Source organism: Chenopodium album, chromosome 2 (assembly GCF_948465745.1).
Source record: "Chenopodium album chromosome 2, dcCheAlbu1.1, whole genome shotgun sequence".
NCBI lineage: Eukaryota > Viridiplantae > Streptophyta > Magnoliopsida > Caryophyllales > Amaranthaceae > Chenopodium > Chenopodium album.
The window spans coordinates 19,174,825-19,199,186 of NC_137835.1; the positions used below are offsets into that span (position 1 = coordinate 19,174,825).

At 36.4% G+C, this 24,362-nt stretch overlaps 3 protein-coding genes across 3 annotated transcripts; 2 read left to right on the forward strand and 1 right to left on the reverse strand.

Annotated features, from left to right (window-relative positions):
- The first annotated feature begins 8,458 nt into the window (after positions 1 to 8,458).
- On the forward strand, positions 8,459 to 10,825 carry LOC145570077 (uncharacterized). The gene is made up of 5 exons (XM_081629075.1): positions 8,459 to 9,238; positions 9,376 to 10,118; positions 10,217 to 10,528; positions 10,598 to 10,697; positions 10,790 to 10,825. The coding sequence occupies exons 1-5, from the start codon at positions 8,459 to 8,461 to the stop codon at positions 10,823 to 10,825; spliced, it is 1,971 nt and encodes a 656-aa protein (XP_081485201.1).
- A 3,704-nt stretch (positions 10,826 to 14,529) lies between these two features.
- On the forward strand, positions 14,530 to 16,614 carry LOC145584124 (uncharacterized). The gene is made up of 3 exons (XM_081641045.1): positions 14,530 to 15,089; positions 15,265 to 15,381; positions 16,025 to 16,614. The coding sequence occupies exons 1-3, from the start codon at positions 14,895 to 14,897 to the stop codon at positions 16,484 to 16,486; spliced, it is 774 nt and encodes a 257-aa protein (XP_081497171.1). The 5' UTR covers positions 14,530 to 14,894; the 3' UTR covers positions 16,487 to 16,614.
- Positions 16,615 to 17,321: 707 nt separating this feature from the next.
- LOC145570089 (uncharacterized) lies at positions 17,322 to 19,686 on the reverse strand. Its single transcript, XM_081629086.1, has 4 exons — positions 19,681 to 19,686; positions 18,139 to 19,625; positions 17,498 to 18,055; positions 17,322 to 17,403 (listed from the first exon to the last, which is right to left on the reverse strand). Exons 1-4 carry the CDS (start codon positions 19,684 to 19,686, stop codon positions 17,322 to 17,324), a joined length of 2,133 nt encoding a protein of 710 aa, XP_081485212.1.
- Positions 19,687 to 24,362: the final 4,676 nt, after the last annotated feature.

Here is a 24,362-nt window from a genome sequence, read left to right on the forward strand (position 1 = left end):
TGATGGTTGGCACGGGACCTAGCCTAGTAATAAAGATAAACTAACTCGTTAAAATTACTTAAAAAAAAAAAAAAAAACAACTCCCTTTCAAAAAAAATATCACTATAATTGAAAAAAAAAAAAATAAACATATTCTGTAAAATAAATTAGGACATTTTGTGAGAAACTACCTAATAAAAGAAAAATGTTGTAATATACTACATTTGACCGAAATTCTACCGTTGACTTAATTTTAGGATCTTGGTCTATTAGAACACCCCCAAAACCACCGTGAGGATTGGTTTTCAAGGTGGTAAGGTTATTTTCGGGGTAGTTGGAGGATATTTCAAGTCGGTGATGGTAGATTAATGCTTCAAGATGGTGATTTTTAGGGTTAGAGGTGGTGGTTTTTGGGTTGAAAGGTTGTTTAGATGTAAGGGAGACGATTTCAAGCAAGTTGCGTTAGTTTTGGGAATGAAAGTGTCGGTGGTTTTGGGAGTGTTTTAAGGTCGATCAACGGTGAAAATTCAGTTTAGGTAGTATTACTTCCTCCGTCCCCTTTTGATAGTCCCTTATGGGCTTTTTCCACAGGAATTAATAAATACAAAAAAGAATAGCAAATGTACATTGAAAAAGTAAATTGACATTGGGTATGCAAAAAAGTAGAAAGAGAAAGTAATAAAAGTGCATGGGAAAAGAAAATTTACATGGGAAATTTAAATTTGCACGAATATTGTTGCAAATTGGAGGGAATTTTGGTAAAAAATTAATATAAATGGTTGTGGAAAAAGCAAATGGGGTGAACATTTTGGGACTAAAATTTGCCCATAAGGGACTATCAAAAGCCCAAAAGGGGACGGAGGGAGCACAACATTTTACATTTTCTAAGGTAGTTTTCTCACAACATTTTACCTTTATTATGTAGTTTATTACAATATTTTTTTTATTTGGTAGTTTCTAACAAATTTGGATTCTATCAGGTAGTTTTTGACAAAAAAAAACCCTAAAAATTATTACTCCCTCCGTCCTCGATTGATAATCACTTTTGCTAAAAAATCACGGGAATTAAGGAGAAATAAATAAAGTATATTGAAAAAGTAAATTTACATTGGGTATGCAAAAAAATAGAGAGAGAAAGTAATTAAAGTACATGGGAAATTAAAATTTACATGGGAAAATTAAATTTGCATAAATATTTAGAAAAATGGAAATAAATAATCCCACATTTGCTTGGTCTGACAAAAACAATCCCACCTTTCATTTATTATGAGGCAAACCCACTTTGGTCAGTAATCTTCTTCTAACAGGCTTCAACCTTCTAAAACAGGTTAAATCACCTAAGATTTAAAAACTTCCGGTTTCTTCCCCTAATTAATGCTGACAGTTGAGATTTAATTCAACTGTCATTAATTCTCTCTTTCCTCTACTCTCCCCTGTTCTTCCCCTTTAAATTCCAGTCAGCCCCCTTTCATTTTCTCCATTAAACCTAAAAAGCTTACCCCTTTTTGCTCTAATTTTCTGATTTCTCTCTCTTCGCAATGGCAAGTCATGTTTCAATTGGCTCTGCTTCAAAATCGAAGTCTAGGGGTAGGGCATACTCTGCTCAGTCACAGCTAGGGCTAGTGTATTGCTACCATGACGAGGTTCTCCTCTAAGAACTGTACGCCATGATGGTCCTACAAAGGGAAAGCGGTTCTATGGGTGTTCTTATTGGCCCGTAAGTCGTCTTATTTGTGAAATTAAATTTTCTAGGTTTTTTTTGTGTATTGATGTTGAGAAGTTTTTTTAATTGAATTTTGAAATTTTTGGAGTATTAATTTGCTTAATTTTTATGAGCATAGGACCTGTGGGTTTTTCAAGTGGCATGGTGAAGTTGATGATGTACGTGTGCTGCAACAAGGTGTTGCTGATAAGGGCTCTAGGATCATGAAGCTTGAAGATGAGAATATGTGTTTAACAGAGAGGGTGAAGAGAGGGTGAAGAAGCTGAAGTCCAAGAAGGAGGTGCTCGAGGATGAGGTTGCAGAGATGGGCATCGCAACCACTGAGACAATGTATGAGCTCAAAGAACACAACGCTGACAGGAAGCTCATGCTGACATTGGTTTTCTCCTGGTGCTTTTTCACTTTGGTGCTCTTGTTTAAATAAGTGGTGATGCAGTAGTGTAGACACCCATTTGTGTCTCCCCAAAACCAAACCCAGTGATGAGTACCTTTCACGTCGAATCATAATCGAATGAAACGAAAGTGTGGAAAGGTCTAGTGTTGCGGAAAATTTTTATTTCTTTTCTCTTCTTTCTGTTTTTGAAAACTTTATTTTAAGAAAACAGTCAATCCAGTTTTATTGGTCCATGATATGGGTCCAATAGTGGTGTAGTTGGATGGGGCTTGCAAAGACCTTTCCAACGATATATTATAAGCCCAATTCCGATGAATATTGAGGAAGTTATGACCAATTTACTAAACTGAGCCCGGTTTGAGCTTTATGTACGGCCCAATGATCTAGGGGAGGGCCTAATATGATTTATCATTCCTAATGCAATTAAGAATGATTTTAGTCTTCTAGAATCTTCTAGAAGGTTCTTTTCATTCCTCATTCGATTAGCATTGATAAGTTGACTTTGTTGACTTTTCAGAGTTTTAATCAAAATCAAATAGCATTTTCGAAGAAATTATATTATTTTATCCTCCAGTACGGTAAACTTATCGGATTTTCGAAAAACGCGTTAAAATCAAGACTGGCGTCCAACCCCAGGCCTTGGCGCCTGGAACCAGGCTTGGCGCCAGGCGCTAGCCATTGGCGCCTGGTGCTAGCCGTTGGTGCCTGGCGCCAGCTAGCCAGGGTTGGCGCCACCTCTGTTTCCTGAGCGTCAGACTCTGTTTTGTTAAATTATCTTTTTTGGCTAATTTTCTCTATAAATATCGTATCAAAAACTCCGTTTTCATGGATCATTCATCATCTACATATATCATTCACCAATTATCTTCATTCACAAGTTTAATTAGCATTCTTTAAAACATTCATCTTTTTTTCTTACTTTGTTTTCATACAAAATTCCGCATTCACAAGACCTAGAAACACCTAGCCATATTCGAAGTTGCCTTCGCCCTAGACGTGAAAGGTTTAATTTCTGAGGGTTTGGTCCCAAATCTCTCTTTCAATTATTTAATTTGATTATTTTGTTTATTATTTTCCTTGAAGTTACTAACGCGTGTATTTTGTTATTAGAAAGAGGTACGAGGCATCAAAGTAAGTAGTTTAATGGTTTTTAATTGATGTTATGATGTAGATATCATGCTTAGATTGTTATCTTGATTCCTAGTATCATGTCTAGGGTAATTTTAATATTAAGTATGATTGTTGTGATGCTTCCTACGTTCTTCCTAATATTTGTGATTGTTAGTATCATGTTAGGGTTAAAGCTTTGATTTTTATTGGTTAGTGACATGCTAGGGTTTGTTATTAATCTTGTTGGTATCATGCCTAGGATCTTGATATGTTTATTATACTTTAATATTAACATGAACATGATTGATGTGGGGTTTTTTTTTTTCTTTTTTTGCTCATCTGGTTGATTGATGCTAGTAGAATTGAATGTCCTAAGGGACTAGTAGTTAAGTTTAGTTTTAAGAAATGGACATAAAGTCTATGTAAGTGCAGAAGTATCTAAATTTTTTTGAGAATGTAAGACTTTCTTATGCAATATATATGACTGTTTTAAGTAATTGTTGCTATTTTAGTTATTTCTTTAATTTACTTAAATGTAGCATCATAATTGCAATTATGTACCAAAGTCATTCTTGTTTTTTTTTTTTAAAAAAAAAAATAAATAAAATAAAATAATTGTACCAAAATCATGGACAACATAACAATACTGATACTATCATAAACCAATACCCAAAGGTATGATAAGGTTCACAGTTGAGAAATGGTATCCAACAGTAAACAAAACACTTAACCCAAATCTATTACATAAGATATATTACATGCTGAAAATGAAATCTAAAAGTTCAGGCTAACACAAAATACAGAGATTTCAGCTTCTAGTATTGAACACAAGATCTTTAGGAGGTAGACCCTTGGCTGAAGTTGTAGCTGACTGTTGTGGTGCATGTATACAATCACATCTTTTGCTCCTGATCCTCCAGGTACCTATACAAACAAGTGTTAAGTCACTTAAAAATGAACATACTTAATCATTATCATCTATTGATACAATGGGAGAGGCTTACATTTGAGTATGTAGAGCCATCAGGTGTAACAAACACCCCAAAACCTTGTGGCACCTAAGCTCTTCCTCTGCCACCCCTGGAGCCCCTCCCAGTAGTCTGACTTCCCCTTGTGGAAGAGTCTCCCCTCCCTCTAGCACTTCCCCTACACCTTGCAGCAGTGTTACCCCTTCCCCTGGTTTGAGTTTCTCCCCCTCCTCTGCCCCTGCCCCTTACATTTCCTGTAGCTCCTCCCCTGCCCCTCACATTTGTAGTAGCTCCTCCCCTGCCCACTACTCTTCCTCCTTTACCAATTTTAGAAGGTTGGGATGTTGCTGTTAAATGGACAGATGGGCCTGGTTGATCTTGTGGAGGTGGATCAACTTGCTTTCTAGGCCTGCCCCTTGGTCTCTTTGGAGGGGGTTCTATGCTGGTGGTGGCAGTTCCTTTGTTGGGGCAGCTTCTTTTGTTGTGTCCTTTGGTGTTGCATACACTACAAGTTATCTCCATGTCATGTTTAGTGAGCTTCCATGGGTGCTTAGGGTCTTCAAATGGGTCCTTTCTCCTATTTTTCCTTGGTCTACCAGGGTCTATTTTTATGGGTGGTGGCTCTAACACTAAATCACTCCTAGGCCAATGTCTTTCACCATCCAATGGTGGAATTGAATTTGAATAGAATAATAGGTACGTATCCTTTTTGTAACAGTCATCCACAAAATCCTCTGCATTCTTGTGAGACAAAAACATTGCTGCAACAACATGACAGCATGGGATTCCAGTCATATCCCATTTTCTGCAAGTGCATGTCCTGTTTTCAAGATGAACCGTGACTGTGTCCAGTCTATGGTTCACTTGGAACAATGCTGGGCTTGAAGGAAGTACTTCACATTGAGCAGCCTCCTGTTTTTCCCAGTCCAGTTTCTTCTGAATCCTAGGACAAATTATAGTGGTCCATTTCTCCATCTCTTGTTTTTTGGTCACTAATCTCTTCATTAAGGAAGCTCTTATGTCCTCAAACATGTAAAGTAAATGCTTTGTCCTAGCATTTATAATATACCCATTGAATGTCTCTGCCATGTTGCTGTAATCACATCAGCTTTCACTTCTGTCTTCAAAAAGGCTCTACAGAAGAAATTAGGGTTACATGCCTTGAAAGCTTGAGCAGCAGCTGGATTTGTCTTTGCTAATTTCTCAAGTGCTTCCTTATATGCTTTTGCACAATTCCAAAAGAGGAGCTTATATTCATCCCCTTTGAAGGATTTATGCCAATTAGCATATATATGCCTTGCACAATGTATGTGCTCAGCTTTAGGGAGTACCTCGCTGACTCCTCTCAAAATTGACTGCAAATCAAACCAATACAAAAAATTACAAATTAAACAACAAATACAAGAAAGCAAGAAAAATAGAAAAATGTAATGCAAGCTAGAGCAGGGAGTTACCTGATGCTCATCAGACACTATCACAACTCCAGAACTATCCCCAATGCCAATGCTGTTGCTGAGATTGCTTAAGAACCATTCCTATGAGCTGTAGTTTTCCCCTTCCACCACAGCCTAAGCAATTGGGTACATTTGGTCATTCCCATCTCTCCCTACAGCTCACATTAACTGCCCTCCAAGAAAGGTTTTCAAGAAACAAGCATCTACACAAATTATCTTCCTACACCCTTCCTTCCAACCTTTCTACACACCCTCAAAGCACACATATAACCTTTGAAAAATCAAAGGAGGTTTGTCTTTTTCCATATAAGTCACTAAGTCAATCTGTGTGTTTGGAGTAGACCTTTTCAGGGCCTCCAAATACCTACCTACTTTCCCATAATGCTCCCTCATTGAACCATGTAGTTTCCTATGAGCATGCCACTTCACCTTGTATGCAAAATCAGTCTTCACAATAACCCTATAAGCTCTCCTAACAGTCTCCACAATTTCTTTAGCAGGCTAGTGAGGCCTAGCCTTGAACACATCAAGCAATTGGTCAGCAAGCCAGCTACATTTCAATTGCTTGTTTTTCTCCATGTTTCTAATACAACTGTGGTCAGGCACAACAGTTTTAACTACAAATGCACCCCTCCTAGAATCCCAGTTTCCATACAACCTAAATGGACAACCATCACTACACTTTACTCCTATCCTTTGTTGCCTACTCTTGATAGCCAAAACAATGTGCAAATTTCTACCTTGGAACACTGCAAACTTAGCTACAGCTTCCTTAAAATCATCCCTAGTAGTAAATCTTTGACCAACCCTCCACTAAAAAACTGTGAAATCAGTTTGCTTCCCCGCTAACAGCCCTCTTCTCTCCTTTCTTTGTTTGATGGTCTCTTCCTCATCCCCACTACCAACATATGTGTGAATCTCATCCCCAGAATCCTCATACTCAGACTTAGGGTCACCCTCCCCCTCTGCATGACTGTTCTGAACCACTCCTGCCCCCACTTGTTGTGCAGTAAGGTTATCCTTATCAGCATCAGCTTGTAGTTTATGAGCTAACTCTACAATACTACAGTTGTATCCCCTAACCCTATCCCTACCCCTACCTGTCTGTAATTCATCATCACTACTATCCACCCCATCTAACAACTCTGGATCTTTTAATTGCTCTATGTAATTGTTTCCAAAATTTGCCTCATAAATCTCATAATCAGCTAACCAATCCTCAACCTCAGTACTCCTTTCATTCAGTTCATCTTCTGCTTGAAACAAATACTCATCATCTTCATATTCCTCCTCGCTTGGTCCTAATTCATAATCAGCATCTGACCTATCCTCATCATCAGACCACACATCATGCAACAACAAATCTAAAGGAACTGGACTGCTTGGTCTGTTTTCCTCCCATTCATAATCTTCATGCACTTCAGATCTAAGAAATAATGGTGAAGGTTCAACTGTGTATGTAGGTTCAGTTTGGGGTTTGTGTGTTTCACTGGGGTCTTTATGTTGTTGTGGTTTGTTTGAGACTTTTTCACATGCTAAAGTGTTGGAATCAGCCATTACTTTTGCCTTTAATTTGTTTGATGTGGGAATGGGGACCACCTCAACTGTTGTCTTCCTTCTGTCAGGAAACTCAGCATCTACAATAGATTCTTAGGTCAACCTAGATCCCTTTTTTGGGGTTAATTTTTTAAGCCTGTTTGTTTTACTAGGGTTGTGTTTTGGGCTGCAACTTGGTTGGCTGTGTTTTGGGCTGCAACTGGGATGGGCTGGACTGTGTTTGTTGATCTAGTTTGGGATAGATGGACTGGGTTTAACAAATCAACCTCAACACAACCATGATCAACATACAAATCCAAACATCTAGAACTAAGCAACACTTCCCCCATTGCTCTGACCTCATCATCATTATAGACACTCCTTAACCCAACCCCAACATCAGAACCAGGCATCAAGTAGTATATAGTGTAAACATCAGTATAATTACCATATTTAGCTACCAATTCTTTTGAATAAAACCAACATAAATCATTAGCATCAATGGAAAATGTCCTATACTTCCCTCCAACATAATTCCATGCACCATTTTTCCCCATCTTAAACTTCCCCCCATGGTACAATTTCAGACATACATTTTCCATAGTTAACAAATCAAACCAGGATATTCGTGCAATTAAACTATTTCAATAACCTTAATTCCTTCGATAAACACACAAATTTAACTCCAATTAATCCAATTACATGCAATGAGAAAAATTCACAGTTAGGGTTTCAGAAATTACCTCGAACAATACCACTATCGATTGAACGGAAATTGAATTGTGGCCACGATTCCGCTTCGAAAGTTACCACCTTTGAGTTTGCTAAACAACACCGTGATTTTCAAGAATCTTCAAAGATCAGATGCCCTTGTTCAAAGTGTAAAAATGTTCCTTTTTTAGATGTTGAAAGTGTAAGAGAGCATTTGTATAAAAAAGGATTTCTTAATGACTACTATGAATGGGTTTGTCATGGAGAGGATTTTGATTCTTTAAAAGCATCTGATGAGCCATCGGATCCGTATGTTGACATGATTATTGATGCATTTGGTCAAGTTGATGGTGATCCAATGCATGAAGATATTCGGAATGTTGAAGAAGAACCTAATCCTCAAGTTAAGATGTTTTTTGAGATGTTAGCGGCCGCACAAAAACCATTGTATGAAGGAAGTCGATTATCTGTTTTAGAGATGGCTTCAAGGATTACAAGCTTGAAGTGTGAATACAACTTGCCCCATAGATGTGTCGATAGTATTTCATCGCTCATTAGTTAAGTAATTCCTGATGAGAATTCAATGTCCAAGACGTACTATGACACTAAAAAGGTGGTAAAGAGCCTTGAACTTCCTCATGAGAAGATACATGCATGCCCTAAAGGATGCATGTTATTTTGGAAGGATAAAGCTCACCTTGAAAAGTGTTCAAAATGCGGAGGGGAGCGTTATAAGAAGACTTCTTGTGGAAAATGTGTGCCGGCCAAAGTGTTATTCTACTTCCTGATCGCGCCAAGGTTGCAAAGGCTCTATGCGACTAAAGACCTTGCACATGAAATGCAGTGGCATTCACAAAATTCTAGGGTAAGTGGAACACTCGCCCATCCAAGTGATAGTGAAGCATGGAAACATCTTGATAACACATACAAGGATTTTGCAAGTGAGCCCCGTAATGTTAGATTGGGTCTATGCACAGATGGTTTCTCAGCACATGGAAAATTTGGAAGGCAATATTCTTATTGGCCAGTAATTGTTACCCCATATAACTTGCCTCCATGGTTATGTATGAAGAAGCCGTTTATATTTTTATCCTTGCTCATTCCGGGTCCTAAAAACCCAAAAGGGAACTTGGATGTGTACATGCAACCCTTGATTAACGAACTGAAATCTTTATGGGAAGTAGGTACAATGACATATGATGTATCCACAAAGCAAAATTTCAAGTTACGAGCTGCCCTTTTATGGACGGTTAGTGACTTTCCTGCGTTTGGGATGTTATCTGGTTGGACTACATCGGGAAAGATGGCTTGTCCATACTGCATGGACAAGCATATATCTTTTTGGCTAGACAACGGCTCTAAAGTATCATGTTTGATAGTCACCGTCAATTTCTCCCACCTACACATCCTTATAGAAAAAACCACACTGCTTTTTTCAAAAAAAGAGCAGAAACTCGATTGCCTCCTCCAATATTGACGGTCCATCAACTATGGGAGCAGGTTAAGGAGATTCCAAAGTCCATTGATCCAAAAATCCGTTCGACAAAATCAAAAAAGGTTAAGACAGGGTGGCATAAGCAAAGCATCTTTTGGGAGCTTCCTTATTGGAAAGATTTGTTGATTCGACATAATTTAGATGTTATGCACATTGAAAAGAATTTTTTTGATCAACTCATCCACACAATAATGAATGTGAAAGATACCGCAGTTGATACAGATAAGGCTCGCCTAGATGTTCAGCGATATTGTAAGCGGAGTAGCTTAGAGCCTATTGAATCTGATGATGGGAGCATGATCTTCCCAAAAGCACCATACACTCTTGATAAAGCACAACGTAGAGTGTTGTGTGAATGGATAAAAGATCTTAAGTTTCCAGATGGATATGCTTCTGATTTTGGTAGATGTGTGGATTTACAAGCCTGTAAGATACATGGAATGAAAAGCCATGATTGTCATGTGTTCATGGAAAGGTTGTTGCCCGTTGCAATGAGAGAACTTCTTCCTGATAATGTTTGGAAAGCAGTCACTGAAATCAGCCAATTTTTTCGCGATCTATGCTCTTACACTATTAAAGTTGATGATGTGACTCGTTTAGAAAAAAACATTCCAGAAATCTTATGCAAGTTGGAGAAAATATTCCCACCTGCATTTTTCAATTCAATGGAGCATTTACCCGTTCATTTGCCACATGAAGTAAAAGTGGGTGGTCCTATGCAATACAGATGGATGTATCCATTTGAGAGGTAATATACATTTTCCTAATCCACTCCATTGTTTTCAAGTTTCTTCTATATGATTTATAATTTTACATGTGAATGAGTCAATTTAACTTATTTTGTAGATTTCTTAATCATCTGAAGAAGAAAATTGGTAATAAGGCACGAGTGGAAGGCTCGATTTGCAAGGCTTATCTTGCAGAAGAGATTTCTAACTTTTGTTCTTATTACTTTCAACCTCATGTTGATACGAAATCTAGAGATCTAGGACGCAATGTTGTTGATGATGATGATCTAGATTCAACTATACCAGAATTATTCCAATTTAGCAAAGGTCGTGGCAAAGGTGTCCAAACAAGGTTTTTAGATTCGAAAGAAGTCAAGCATGCACACCACTATGTTCTTTCCAATTGTGGGGTGTTAGGAGGATATGAAAGGTACAAATTTCTATAATTGGTAATTATTTTATGAAATTTGCTAGATAATTAACGTTTTAAGGTTTATAGGAAGTTTGAAGAGTCGATGATGCAAAAATATCCTGGTATTGACCTACATGATATTTGGAGCAAGTTTTCACATGAATTTTCCAAATGGTTTCAGGATTTTGTAAGTTTTTACAATCAAGTTTCGATATATCATTCGCTAAATATGACTAAGGTTATATATTTTATTAATTAATGGCTTGAATTTGAAATTAGGTTATCGAATCTAATGAGACTGATGAAGTGATTTGAGCACTTGCCATGGGTCCGTCTAGACAAGTCAAAACATGGAGGCAATTTGACATCAATGGCTTTAAGTTTCACACTTTTGATTATGGAAAGCACAAGGCAACTATGAATTATGGTGTGGGTGTAATAAGTGAGGAGGAAATTGATTACTTCGGTATTTTAGAAGAAGTCATTGAGCTGGTCTACTTGGGGACCGTAAATGTCTTCAAAACCATCTTGTTTAAATGTAATTGGATGGATTCAGTGAATGGCATGAATATTCATGAGCAGTATAGATTAGTTGATGTAAGCCACTCTAAGAAATACCCTGCATATGATCCTTTTGTTCTAGCACATCAGGTTTATCAAGTGTATTTTACCTCTTATCCAAGCTTAAAGAAAGATAAGAGCCAATGGTGGGCTGTTTTTAAGACTAAAGCTAGGTCAAGTGTGGATGCCCCAATCGATGAGTCAATTTTCCAAGTAGACATTGTTGAGACCCCAACCCTTTGTTCGTCGGATGATGATGATGGTGTTATGTAAGAGGATATGGATGAAATGGAGGAGGACGACTCTGGTGGTGAAGAGGAAGAACAACATGAAGAAGATGAATGGGATGATACTGAATCTGAATCTGAAGAAGAGGTTGATGGAGAGTTAGGATATACTGACAGCGATGACGAGGATGATGATGATGATGATGTGGATGAAGAAGAAGAATAATCTCTAAGCTTGTAGTTTTCAATGTGTTTTCTTTGTTATGGGCTTATTTGTTTGATAGACAATGTGTTTATCTTATTTGTTTGATATATGATAAATGTTTTAAAATTTGTTGATCATATTTGTGAGCTTACTTTTTAATTTTTTTTTTTTTTTAATTATGGGTTATTATGTATATATTAATTATTGTGCTTCTGATCTTTCTAGTTCTTTGGAAATGAAATCCTTCATGAAAAATTCAAAATTTGGCCGGGGAGGTAATCAAGGCGGTGTCCGAGCCAATAATCAATCGGTTGACCAAGAAAATCCTGTGGTCACATGACCGACATCACCACCTTCTAATGAACAAGTACAAGTAAATTCTAATGCTGATGTTGCTGTTGAGAATGATGTGGCACCACAAAATTTGAATGGAGTGGAACAAGGAAAGATTGAGCTCTCACCAGATGGGCTATGGTCAGTTATATTTATCTATGTATTATATTTGTTGTCTTAGTAGCTTATTATCATTATTTATGCTTGTGCTTAATCTTTCTTGCATCAGGTTTGATGACCATACCGTTAGTGGAAATGTCACAAAATCTTGGAAGGCACACTACAACCACCCATACATGAATTTTACTGAGGTGCCACTTATGGTTAGAGATCGTTGGTTCACTGAGTTTAAGGTATGTTTAGAATTTAGTTGTCATCTTAGATATTTTTATAGTGTTAGTTATATTACCCTTGGAGTTGGAATTTGCAAAGAGGTGGTTATGATATCTTTGTTATGTATATATTGTTTATAGTTATATTTATTACGGAGTCTAGAAAAAATGGAGAAATTTGATTTAAGGCTAGAGATGGCTCAATCTTGATAGGTGTCTTTCACATGCTATGAATATTACACCCTCTGACAGCCTAACTCAGTAGCCAAAACCACCCCCATTCGTGCTGCGAAAGCCTCTGCCATAGCCACACGGACCTGAGCACTCACATGACGAACCATCACAGCCATAATGCTGCCATCAGAGTCCCTAATCACAGCCCCCAAGCTCACAACCCACCCTTCCAACACCGCTGCATCAGCGTTGATGCGCACAGTGCCAGCAGCAGGACACCTCCAACAACCACAACCCACAGCAGCAGCACTTCTAACCCCACCAGAGACAACATTCATGTATTCCAACAGCCATGCCAGGTTTGTTTTAAGAAATTTTAAGTACCAATCCAAATGTGTAACCTCTAAATTTTATGGTAGGGCACGCTCTTTCGAATTTCGTTGTAGGATCTTGCTGAAAACTCTGTCTTTCTTGCTCCTATTTACTGCATCATTGCTAACTGTTTGAAAACTCTGGTGGTTGTGTTCTAGGGTTCGCTTGATTTTCTGAAATTGCTGTAGGGCAAGCGGGGGTTGCCTATACACTAGAAGTGTTTTGAATTTTCTGACTGTATAAGAAGTGTTCATTGTTTTGCTCTGAATGTAATATGGGTTGTTGCTGATTTAATCTGTTATATGAGGAGAATGCTTCAATTTTATGTCTTGATTAGGTTACTTATTTATTTGCAGTGAATAAGCAGCATTACGTACTCTAGTTTTTCTAGCTATTTATGAGTGCAGTGTTGTGAATTTGACATAAAATTCTGAAGAATATTTTGCTTCTTGGCTGTAGTTCAGTTTGGAGTCATAGTGAATGATCTAGGATGGCTCATCCGTCTCCCTATTCTAAGTTTATGATAAATTGTGAAAACAGGTGAGAAAGAATAGATCGAGTAGTGGGTAACTCAACAAAATATGTTTTAGCCAAAGAGAAACCTTTTCCTAGTTACTTTCTTCTGGCTTTTGTTTCAAACTAATTGTCATGCAAGCAAACGCTTCAAATTTTCATTTTCATACTAATATTAATCTGCTGTAGCTTCAGGTGAGTTCAGTTTTTTCTGCATGTATGCTTGTAAAATATGCCTGAACTTGTGCAGAAGACTGGGCAGCTTGAAACCTGTGTGTTTGGAAACTAGGCTAGAAGTCTGAGAAGCATAGCCATTTTAGTGTACCGTAGAAAAGGAAAAAATACAACCGTTTCAAATCCTGGGATTTAGTTTCATAAGGGTAGCTTAAAGTTGAGTTGCAACCAGGTTTGATGACAATGCTGTCTTTACGGCGTTGATTTCTGGGTTTCGTTAATTAGTTGCATTGGATAAGCTTTAGTTAACGGTCCCTTTCTGCACCCTGCTTTCCTGACACCAATGCAACCATCGTGAGCTAATATTTGCTGTAATTTCCTTGTTTCTCACATTAAAACCCCATGTTATACTGAAATTCACTTATAATATTGTTTATCAGAATTTTCTTATCACACAAGAGACCTAATGACTGCAGTGTAAATGTATGATCGTATTGCTAATATTTTTGCAAGACTAAAGAGTAGCTTTCATAGTTTTCATGCTGGGCGGCCTGCCTGAATCAGTTTGTTTGGGGATTCGGAGGGGGCAAGTAGCATTCATTTGTCTGCAGTTGGTACGATACATCTTTCGTTTAATTCTATCATGCCGATCCTCGCAAATAATTGCTCTACATTTCCATTCTTACTGGTGGTAACTGGTTCAATCTCACTCTGATGTAAACACGAGTGCGTTTCTCACTCATATGCTCACTAATGTGTGTTTTGTCTATTTTCTGTTCTTTATTGCTTTTCTATTTCATTCTTGCATTATTGATCTAAGCTCACATGAATGAGAAATAAAATCAAAGAATTAAACACTGCACCATCTTTAATCTTCTCTGCTTGCACATACTCATAAGCAATGCAAAACCTTTTAAGCCTATCTAACTCTGCATTCCCATTAGCCCACTGCATGTACTGCATTCTTTCCTTCCTCAACTTTTCCAAAGCAGGTAAGATTTCCTGATCAAGAAGCTTATCAATCTCATCAACTTTACTTTGCTTTTTTTTCAAGTGTTTTCAAAGCAGAATCTTTCTTATTTTCATACATCCTTGTCCCAACAGCCTCTTCAAGCATAGACAATATTTCAGGAGGCTTCATGTTTAAAACTTTTGTAATACGCCCTTGCATAATTAGAAAATGTGGATTATTCACATTGAGCTGCACTGAATGGAAGAGGTTTTGTACCCTACTAGGTTGGGCAAGGTGCCCATTAATCAGATACTTGTTCCTGCCGCCAACCACAATCTGCAAAATTTGAGTTAAAATTATAAATTAGAAATAAAATTATTTATGTATAATATGCTATTTTGAGTTAAAATTATAAGCTTTACATGTTAACTATGTGCAGCGTACATATACTTGGAGAACTGAGTTCGATGCTAAGGCTAGGAGAGAATTTGACAAAAAAGCTGGGGACCGACTTAGGGGCACATTGAACCAAGTTTACAAAATGCCTCTCCATAAGGAAGTTAGTTTCATGACTGACACTGTTCGAGTTGAATTCATAAATAAGCGTAAGCATCCTGATTTTCTGAAACGTTCTAACCAAGCAAGAGATAATCGGTTATCTGGCCAAACATTAGAGAAGTTTGACCCTGGCCATCGCCAAGGTAGCGTTTCTACTCCTCAAGTGGTTAAAAAAATGGTAAGTGTATGATTTTAGAAGCTAACTTGTGATTTTATATAAGATTGAAGCAAGTAGAAAATTTTTAGCCACTAAGAGATGACAATAACTAGTCTTTATTACAATTGCTTTGTAGTCTATGTCCCCTATTTTTTGTTGTATTTTTTTTAGTGCTAACAACTTCTTCTAATACAAGGCAAAGAAAAATGATGGAATTTTACCAACTGCTGTTGAAGTATATGAGAGCACTCATTCTGTTTGTGTGGGCAATGATGAAGTTGAATTGATGGGTGACAAGTCTCAAAAAGTCATGGTATGAGTATACTTCTATATTTTGCTAAGATTACAAAAATAAAAAATAAAAATAAAAAATGTGGTAGTTAATGTTTGGAGATATTATAGATTGTTTATTTGTTTGTGTGATTGAGTTGGAGGATGAGAATGATTTGCCGACATTAATCATATGATTAATGTGGTATGGCACAATGTGAATTGAGACAGGTTTATTTTGAAGCCATACCCTATAGGAGGGGATTCTTCAATTTACAAAGGAGACTCTGCCGAAATTTTTACTAATAACTGTTTACATAAATTATTTTGCTATAAGTGTTACCTTTTTTATTTAAAAAAAAAAAAAAAAAAAACAACTATAATAAAAATACCCATGATCCTCTGTTCCCAATAGTTGTACCTTTGTAATCTGGAACATTTATTAAGAGGTAACTCTGACTGTACTTGTATTCATGTTCTTGCATCATTGATGGGTAATACTCTATTAGCTGCTCTAAAGCAATTAAATTAAATTGTGTTTTAGAAGTCCAAACAAGTTTTTATCCCGGACGATGTCCCGAGTCATTGCTTGTATTTTTATTATAGTTGTTTTTTTAAAAAATGTATTTAGTTTATTTAAGTTTTAACATTTGAGATCATAGTTACTAATACATATCTTAATGCAGGGAGAATATATGGAAAAACTTGAGGAATATAAGAACAAAGGAATTGAGATAAACCCCGACAAATTCTACTTGGAGGTTGTAGGTGGGCAAAAGAAAGGAAAAGTCTACGGTTTAGGGAGTGCTTCACAAATGTATTACAAGAGTGATCCTACTTCTCAATCTACTGCATCATCTTCCACTCCTTCCATGATTTCTCAATTAAGTTCTCAAGTTGAAGAACTAAAGAAGATGGCGGAAGAAAACCATAACAAGGTAGAAGAAAGCCAAAAAATAGCGGCAGAGAGCTTAAAATGTGCTAAGGAATTCGTCGAAAATCATGAGATCGAAAAAGCTACATGGAAGAAGGAAAAATTAGCTATGCAAAAAACATTGCAGGAAATGGCATCACTTGTAAAACAAGTTTACCGTCCTTATAAGCCTCCTACGCCTGTAGTCACCCGCTCTCGTGATACAACTAAGTGATTTTTATTTTCTTGGTGGTAATTTTATGAACAACTGGTCTTTTACATTGTCATTAATTCTTGTTTGAAGTAGCTTTTTTTTATATGGGAGGTGACTTTTGGAACAATTAGTCTTATAAGTTAAATATTGTTTTTTAATACATTGATACAAAATTGATTGTTATTTTGGATATTTGAATAAAATTAACATTTTGGTTTTTTGAATTTATGCGTGGGTACCTTTTTTGCTGTGTGATTAATATTGGTTGTCGCTTAATTATGGTCTCAAATATTGATAGTTAGTCGCAAATATTTAGCAACTGCAAATTTGGTTTAGAGACTAATTGGTTAGTTGCAAAATCATTAGTCTCAGTAGTCGCTAATCTGTCACAAATAATTAGTTTTGTAGTCGCAAAAATTTGGTCTCGTATGTAGTTGCTAATCCGTCGCAAAAAACATTAGTCTCAATAGTCGCAAATCCGTCGCAATTAAACTAGTCTCTGTAGTCGCAAAAGTTTGGTCTTGTAGTCGCTAATCCGTCGCAAAAGTAGTCCTAAAACATTGATCTAAGTAGTTGCTAATCCGTCGCAAATATTTTACGACGGACAATAATTTAGTTGCTAAAATTTGAAAGTTAGTCGCTAAATGGTAGTTGCAAAGGCGTTGCAAATCCGTCGCTAAATTTGCGACTGTCCAAAAATTAGTCGCAAAAATGGATTTGCGACGAGGTATTTGGCAACGAACCAAAGTAGTCGCAAATCCGTCGCAAATCCATTTTTGCGACGGATTTGCGACTACATTGGTCGTCGCTAATTACCCTTTTTCTTGTAGTGCAACATCATCATGAACATTACGACCTAAGTCCCGTGTTTTGGTATCCACTCATTGTTGGAAGTAGTTAGAGTACTGCCAATTTTACGTTTCAAATGATTAAGGAACCTATAATAAAAAATATTGAATAAGTTATATGTTATGCAAACAACTATAGGTGTATAAACGAAAATGGCAGTTATGAGTTTGTAGGAGCTTAAACCTTTCAAACGGATACATCCAACGATATTGGACAGGACCACATAACCTAGCTTCATAAGGCAAGTGAACTGGTAAGTGTTCCATAGAGTTGAAGAACGCCGGTGGAAATATCTTCTCGAGCTTACAAATAATTTCTACAATGTTTTGTTCCAATCTTTCCATATCACTCAATTTGATGGTGGAACAACAAAGATCACGGAAGAAAAGACTAATCTCAGTAATAGCTTTCCAAACATGGACCGGGAGCAATTCCTTCAAAGCAACTGGCAACAATCTCTTCATGAAGACATGACAGTCGTGGCTCTTTGAACCATGAAGCTTACATGATTGTAAATCTACACATCTACTCAAATTAGAAGCATAACCATCGGGAAATTTCAAGTTCCTTACCCACTCACATAACACTTTCTTTTGAGCCTTATCGAGTGAGAATGGGGCTTTCGGCAAAATGTCTTTGCCTCTCGCATCCTCCGTCACATGTAGTTGTGGTCGTTTGCAATATTTGGCAATGTCATTTCTAGATGCAACTGTGTTTGAAGTATTTTTTTCACATCCATCACTGTGTGAATTAGTTGGTCAAAGAAATTCTTTTCAATATGCATCACATCAAGGTTGTGGCGGAGGAGAAGAGTCTTCCAGTACAGTAGCTCCCAAAGAATGTTTTGCTTAAACCAACCTAGTTTCTTCTTTTTCAAGCTTGCAAGTGCTTCTGGTCCATCTGTTGCCTTAGCAAAGTGTTGAACTTGTTGCCATAGCTCATCGCCGGACATTATGTGAGGTGGTGTCCCCTTTTCAACCTTGTTCTTACAAAAAGCAATTTTGTTGTTTCGAAAAGGATGTCCGGGAGGAAGAAATTGTCGGTGACAATCAAACCAAGACATTTTACCACCATGTTCAAGCCAAAAAGCTTTTGATTTTTCTAAGAAATATGGACATGCTTTTTTACCAGCTGTTGCCCATCCAGAAAGCATACCATAGGCTGGGAAATCACTTATAGTCCACAAGATTGCTGCACGCAAATTGAAGTTTTTTCTTTGCGAGATGTCGTAAGTTGTTGCACCAACATCCCACAGTTCTTTCAGTTCTTCAATTAACGGTTGCATATACACATCCAAGTTCCCCTTCGAATTTTTAGGACCAGGAACGAGCAAAGAAAGGAACATAAATGGTTTTTTCATGCACATCGATGGAGGCAAGTTATAAGGGGTCAGAATGACTGGCCAACATGAATACTGACCCCCAAACTTGCCATTAGGAGCAAACCCATCGGTACACATACCAAGTCTCACATTTCTAGGTTCAGATGCGAAATCGGGGAAGGATCTATCCAAGTGCTTCCAAGCTTCACTATCACTAGGATGCGCCATTGTGCCTTGGACTCTTGGATTTTTGGAATGCCAAGTCATTTCCTCCGCAACGTTCTTTGTTGCAAACAACCGTTGTAGCCTTGGAGTGATTGGAAAATAGATGAGCTCTTTTATTGGAAGCAATGACCCCTTTGAATTCCTCTTGTATTTATCCCTTTCGCACACTCTACACTTATCCAACTCAGCATCAGCTTTCCAAAATAACATACAACCCTTTGGGCATGCATGGATCTTCTTGTGCGGAAGCTCAAGTCCGTTAAGAATCTTCTTTGTATCATAGAATGTTTTCCCCATCTTATTATTGTCGGGAATCGCTTCGTTTAGTAATGAAGCAAACCCATCAACGCACCTATGGGGTAAATTGTATTTCGACTTCAAAGATACAATTCGAGATGCCATTTCTAGAACAGACATGCAGCTACCTTCGTATAGTGGTTGCTCGGCAGCCTTTAAAAGCTCTTGAAATGCTTTTGCTTGAGCATTTGGCTCTTCGTCTGAACCACTAGTACTATCGTCACCTTGTGGTTCATGATTACTCCTAAGAGCATCCAGAACCATTTCACGGTAAGTATTTGGTTGCTCTACACTTGATGTAGGGAACCCTTCACCATGAGAAACCCAATCATAGTAATCAGGTATAAACCCCTTTTTGTACAAATGGAGTTTTACTATGTTGGCATCATGAAGACGTCTATTCTTACATAACAGACAAGGGCATCCTACTTCATCTATGTCCGGGCTCTCAGGATGAGCTTCATAAAACTGTATGATTTTTCAACACCATCCACAAACTCTGGCCTAAGTCTACGAGCATTACCGCCATCATCGTATCTATCGTACATCCACCAACGCTCTTTCCTTTTCATGGTGACAAATTCTACAACACTATGAAAAACAAATCACATTAAGCATTCACACTGAACTTGTATTCATTACAATAATGGCATACGATACAATTAGAACCGAAATGATATCCAAAGGTCCTTATCATGAGTTGAACAGGAAAGCTGATTTCATATTCTTTATTAAGAGATTTAAACATATCTTATGTCACATGCTTCTAACTTGATAAATAATTATAATTTTTACAACATTTTTTCTAAGATACTTATTATTTATAATTTACAATATTGATTAAATTATTTATAACTTACACTAAAAAATTATATTTATACCATTTCAAAGTAAATTGATGTAACATTAATAAAATAATAGAAGCAATGTGATTTGTATACTTAACAAAGATGAGAGTTTGATAACAAAAATCAAAATATAAAAATATTAAAAAAAAACAACCACATGTAACCCTTCATGAAAAAACAAAATAATTTACAAAATACTTTATAGAAACATAATACAAATTATTGTTCAAAAGATTGTAATAACCCCTTAAACATACATATTTCTAATAAAGCCATTGTAATTCAATAAGAATCATTTTTTTTTTTAAAACGAAAACTAAAATTATCCAACACATGAGTTCACACCATCCAATAGTCCTACATTGGACATAAAGCAAAATAAATTTTTTATTCCAACCAAACCACATCCAAGTTCTAGCCTACGCACAATAAAGCGTAAAAAATCCAACAATGAACCAAGCTATCAATAGCAAACTAAAATTATCCAACACATGAGATCACAACTCCATAAACAACTAACATAAATATGAATCATATTGCACAAGTAAAAAAAGTAGATAAATAAGGGAAGAAAAACACACAGCGGAGGAGTTGATCAGAAAAGTAGAGGCAGCGACGAAGGTGTTCCTGGTATATGGTGGTGTTACACTTTTGGACAGGGAATTTATAAAAATTTTAAAATGAAAAAAATAAATAACTATAGCCCACTTACCTAGTGGGGGCGATGGAAAAATACAGAAAAAGGAGGAAGGACAGGTAGAAGAGGAATCTGGCGACGATGGAGCTGCAAAGGGGGTTAATTTGCGACTCACAATTAGCTATTTCAGATTAAATAACGAAATTAAAAAAAAAAAAATTTAAAAAAAAATTCAACCAAAAGGTCAAGACTGAGAACATAGCTTTAATCAAAAGTTCAAGAGTTAAATTTCACCATTTTTAACCAAAAATTAGGCGAAAAGGCTATTTATACTATTTACAGAAAATATTCAACTATGTATCCTGATATTAAAGTATTTACAATGAGATAAACCCATGTATTAACACTAGTAGAAAATATCAAAAGGCACCCCCTAATTGGCACCGGTTCAGTCCAAACCGGAGCAAAAAATGGGCTACAAAATTGGTACAAAGCTAAACCAGAAGAAAAGGCACCGGTTCACTTCAAACCGGTGCCTAAAACATAAAGGCCACCGGTTTGAACCGGTGCCTTTGCGAACCAAACCTTTTAACTATTAAAAAAAAAAACCGGCCTTATCTCTCCTTAAAACCCTAAAAGCGCAGCTTGCTCCTCTCTCTCCTCTCAATCCGCCTCTTTCACTCTCTCCTCTCCCTTCTCTCTCCTCGATCTCCCTTCTCTCTCCTCGATCTCTCCGCCCCATTCACTTCTCTTTCTCTACAACAACAACAACACCACCGCAACAAGAACAACACCACCACCGCAACAACACCACCGCAACAAGGGTTTCACCACCGTAACAACAACAACAACAACATTAAGGGTTTTTTGTTTCAACTTTTTTGCGTTTCTGGGTTTTAACGGGTTTTTTGTTTCAATTTTTTTGCGTTTCTGGGTTTTTGTTTCACTTCTCTTTCAATTTTTTTTGTTTTCTGGGTTTTTATCGATTAAAATCCAAATAGTAAGGGTTTTGTTCGATTTCAATTTTTGTTTTCAAATTGAGTTTCCGGGTTTTTTTTTATTGGGTTTTTGTTTTTGCGTTTCTGGGTTGTTATTTTCAGATTGGGTTTTTCAGATTTGGGTTTTTGCGTTTTGGTTTTTCAGATTGGGTTTCTGGGTTTTCGTTTTACAGATTGGGTTTGAATTTTTTTTTTCAATTTTTGGGATTAAATTCTGGGTTTTTTTGTTGTTTAGGGTTTGAATTTTTTTTTTCGTTTTTCAGAATGAATGGTGTTTTTGTTGTTTTTTTTTATTAACAATATTGTAATTTTTTTTTTAAATTTATATTGTAATTTTTTTTTTGTATTTATATGTTGTAATTTTTTTTTATTATGTATTGCAAATTTTCGATGATATTGATGTTGTAATTTTCGATGATATTGATGTTGTAATTTTCGATGATATTGATGTTGTAATTTTCGATGATATTGATGTGTTTTACGTTTTGATGTTGTTATGTATTTTAGACTAATTAATTATTTTTAAGTGGAAAAAACAAAAAAAAAAAAAAATTATATTTTTGGCACTTTTGGCACCGGTACAAACCGGTGCCTTTTAAAACCCCTTTTTGGCACCCCCCACATTGGCACCGGTTCAAACCGGTGCCTTAGGCCGGGTTTGAACCGGTGTCAAAATCCTTTTTTCACGTAGTGTAATACACATTTACGATAAGGTAGCTTATTTGGAATGCACATTTACCATGTCTAATTCTTAACTAGTCATTATGAATCTTGCATATTAGATAAAATCATGTACAAATTCAATAGTAAATCTCAAAGCAAACAAAGTTACATGGCTTATTTAATCGATTCAAGACAAAAATTTCATTACATCCAAACAATTCAATGTGATAGTGGCTCCCTTTCTAATCAAATTGCCACCCCAAACAGTTTAATTAAAACCAAACTTGAAATTCACTGCGACATTAGTTCCTTTCTACTCAAATTACACCAAAGCAAATCAATTCAATTTTAACACAATCACATTAATCATCAGACTACACCACAATCTATCAACAACAACATCAATGGACTTCAGTATTTCATCATCAAAATATAAACAATTACAAATGAAAGAAAAATTAAAATTGGTTACCATTTAACTCAAATTAAACCAAATAAGACTTCAGAATAACCATATTAACCCTAATTCAATCAAAAAATGAATCAAACCCAATTCCATAAATAAACTGCTTCATTAATTAATTTTTGGGAAACAATTTTTTTGTCAATCTTAGTGGTGTGTCTACAATTTGTTGATTAGAGTTTTGTTCATCTGTGGTAAAATATTGGTTCTTACCCTGCTGAAGCCTGAAGGTATCCAGTGGTATCTCTTGGGTCAAATTCACTCTAATACATATGCTACTGAATACAATGTCAGTGTGAAAGGCAATTTGAAGCATATATGTGAACTAATTGGTATCAGCTTGCAGAAAATTTTGTGCAATCATGCTGTTTTATGTTACATTTTTGTTGTAATATTTATTGATCATTATCTATGTGTAAAATTGGTTACCATTTAACTCAAATTAAACCAAATAAGACTTCAGAATAACCATATTAACCCTAATTCAATCAAAAAATGAATCAAACCCAATTCCATAAATAAACTGCTTCATTAATCAATCCACAATAAGGTAATTAGTTCATCTAGGAAAAGAAAGAAAGAGAGAGAGAGAAGGTCATAAACAGTAAATAAATTTTTAAAAAATAAAATAAAATAAAAAAAAACCCCAAAATTGCATGACTTGCCGGATTACAGTCGACGAAAGACGGAGGAGGCTAAGATAGAAGGAGGAAACCGGCGACTTTTCGCCCTGCAAACGTTGATTTGTGACCCAATTTTAGGGTTTTGGCCCAAATTAACAAAAATTCAAAACAAAATAATAAAATCAAAAACCAAAAATCAATTGTATCGACTTACCTTGATACAATCGTCGGAAAGCAAAGGAGAGACGACCTGGGGGGAATCCGGCGACGGTGGTCTGTGTGGGGGTTGAATTGAGACCCAAAGTTAGGGTTTTCGAACAAATTAACTAAACTAATACAATCAAAAACAAAAAAAATAGAACGGCATACCTGTGTCTTGCGTCGCTGGCCAGAGACAGGCGTCGGTGGGAACAACGGCGGAGCAGCGACCGTCGTAGCTGTTCTCCCTCTTCCCCCTTCTTCTCTGCTTCAAACTTCCCCTTCTGAAAATATGAAAGCCCGACTTTGTTTTAATTTAGGATTTAGCGAAACAAAAAAAAAAAAGATTTAAAATGTTACGACCGTCTCTACGACCGTTTAGACCGGTCGTTATTATTTTAAAAAAAATTAATTCTAATAATTTTAACGACCGTTATAACGGCCGCAATTTATTAAAAAAACGGTTGCAATTAATTAAAATTACGACAGGCTAATAAACGGTAGTAAATAATACTAATTGCGACCCTTTTTTGGCTCGTCGCAAGAAAACAATCGTAATATCACCGAATTTTAGTAGTGGGGATTATTTATTTCCATTTTTCCTAAATATTTTTGCAAATGTTAGAGAATTTTGGTAAAAAAATAATATTAATGGTACTTAAAAAAAGCAAATGTGACTAACATTTTGAATTATTAAAAATGCCAAAAATGACTATCAATTGGGGATGGAGGGAGTAGATTATATATTAATTATTACCATAATCATTCAACTTGT

Coding starts and splice junctions, on each gene's coding strand:
- LOC145570077 (XM_081629075.1), top strand. CDS start 8,459: ATGTCCAAGACGTACTATGACACTAAAAAGGTGGTAAAGAGCCTTGAA. Junction 10,119..10,216: donor TGGATGTATCCATTTGAGAG/GTAATATACATT, acceptor CTTATTTTGTAG/ATTTCTTAATCATCTGAAGA. Junction 10,698..10,789: donor CCAAATGGTTTCAGGATTTT/GTAAGTTTTTAC, acceptor ATTTGAAATTAG/GTTATCGAATCTAATGAGAC.
- LOC145584124 (XM_081641045.1), top strand. CDS start 14,895: ATGCCTCTCCATAAGGAAGTTAGTTTCATGACTGACACTGTTCGAGTT. Junction 15,090..15,264: donor CTCAAGTGGTTAAAAAAATG/GTAAGTGTATGA, acceptor TTCTAATACAAG/GCAAAGAAAAATGATGGAAT. Junction 15,382..16,024: donor ACAAGTCTCAAAAAGTCATG/GTATGAGTATAC, acceptor ATCTTAATGCAG/GGAGAATATATGGAAAAACT.
- LOC145570089 (XM_081629086.1), bottom strand. Junction 18,056..18,138: donor AACATTCTTTGGGAGCTACT/GTACTGGAAGAC, acceptor TAATTCACACAG/TGATGGATGTGAAAAAAATA. Junction 17,404..17,497: donor TGGATGTATCCGTTTGAAAG/GTTTAAGCTCCT, acceptor TTTTTATTATAG/GTTCCTTAATCATTTGAAAC.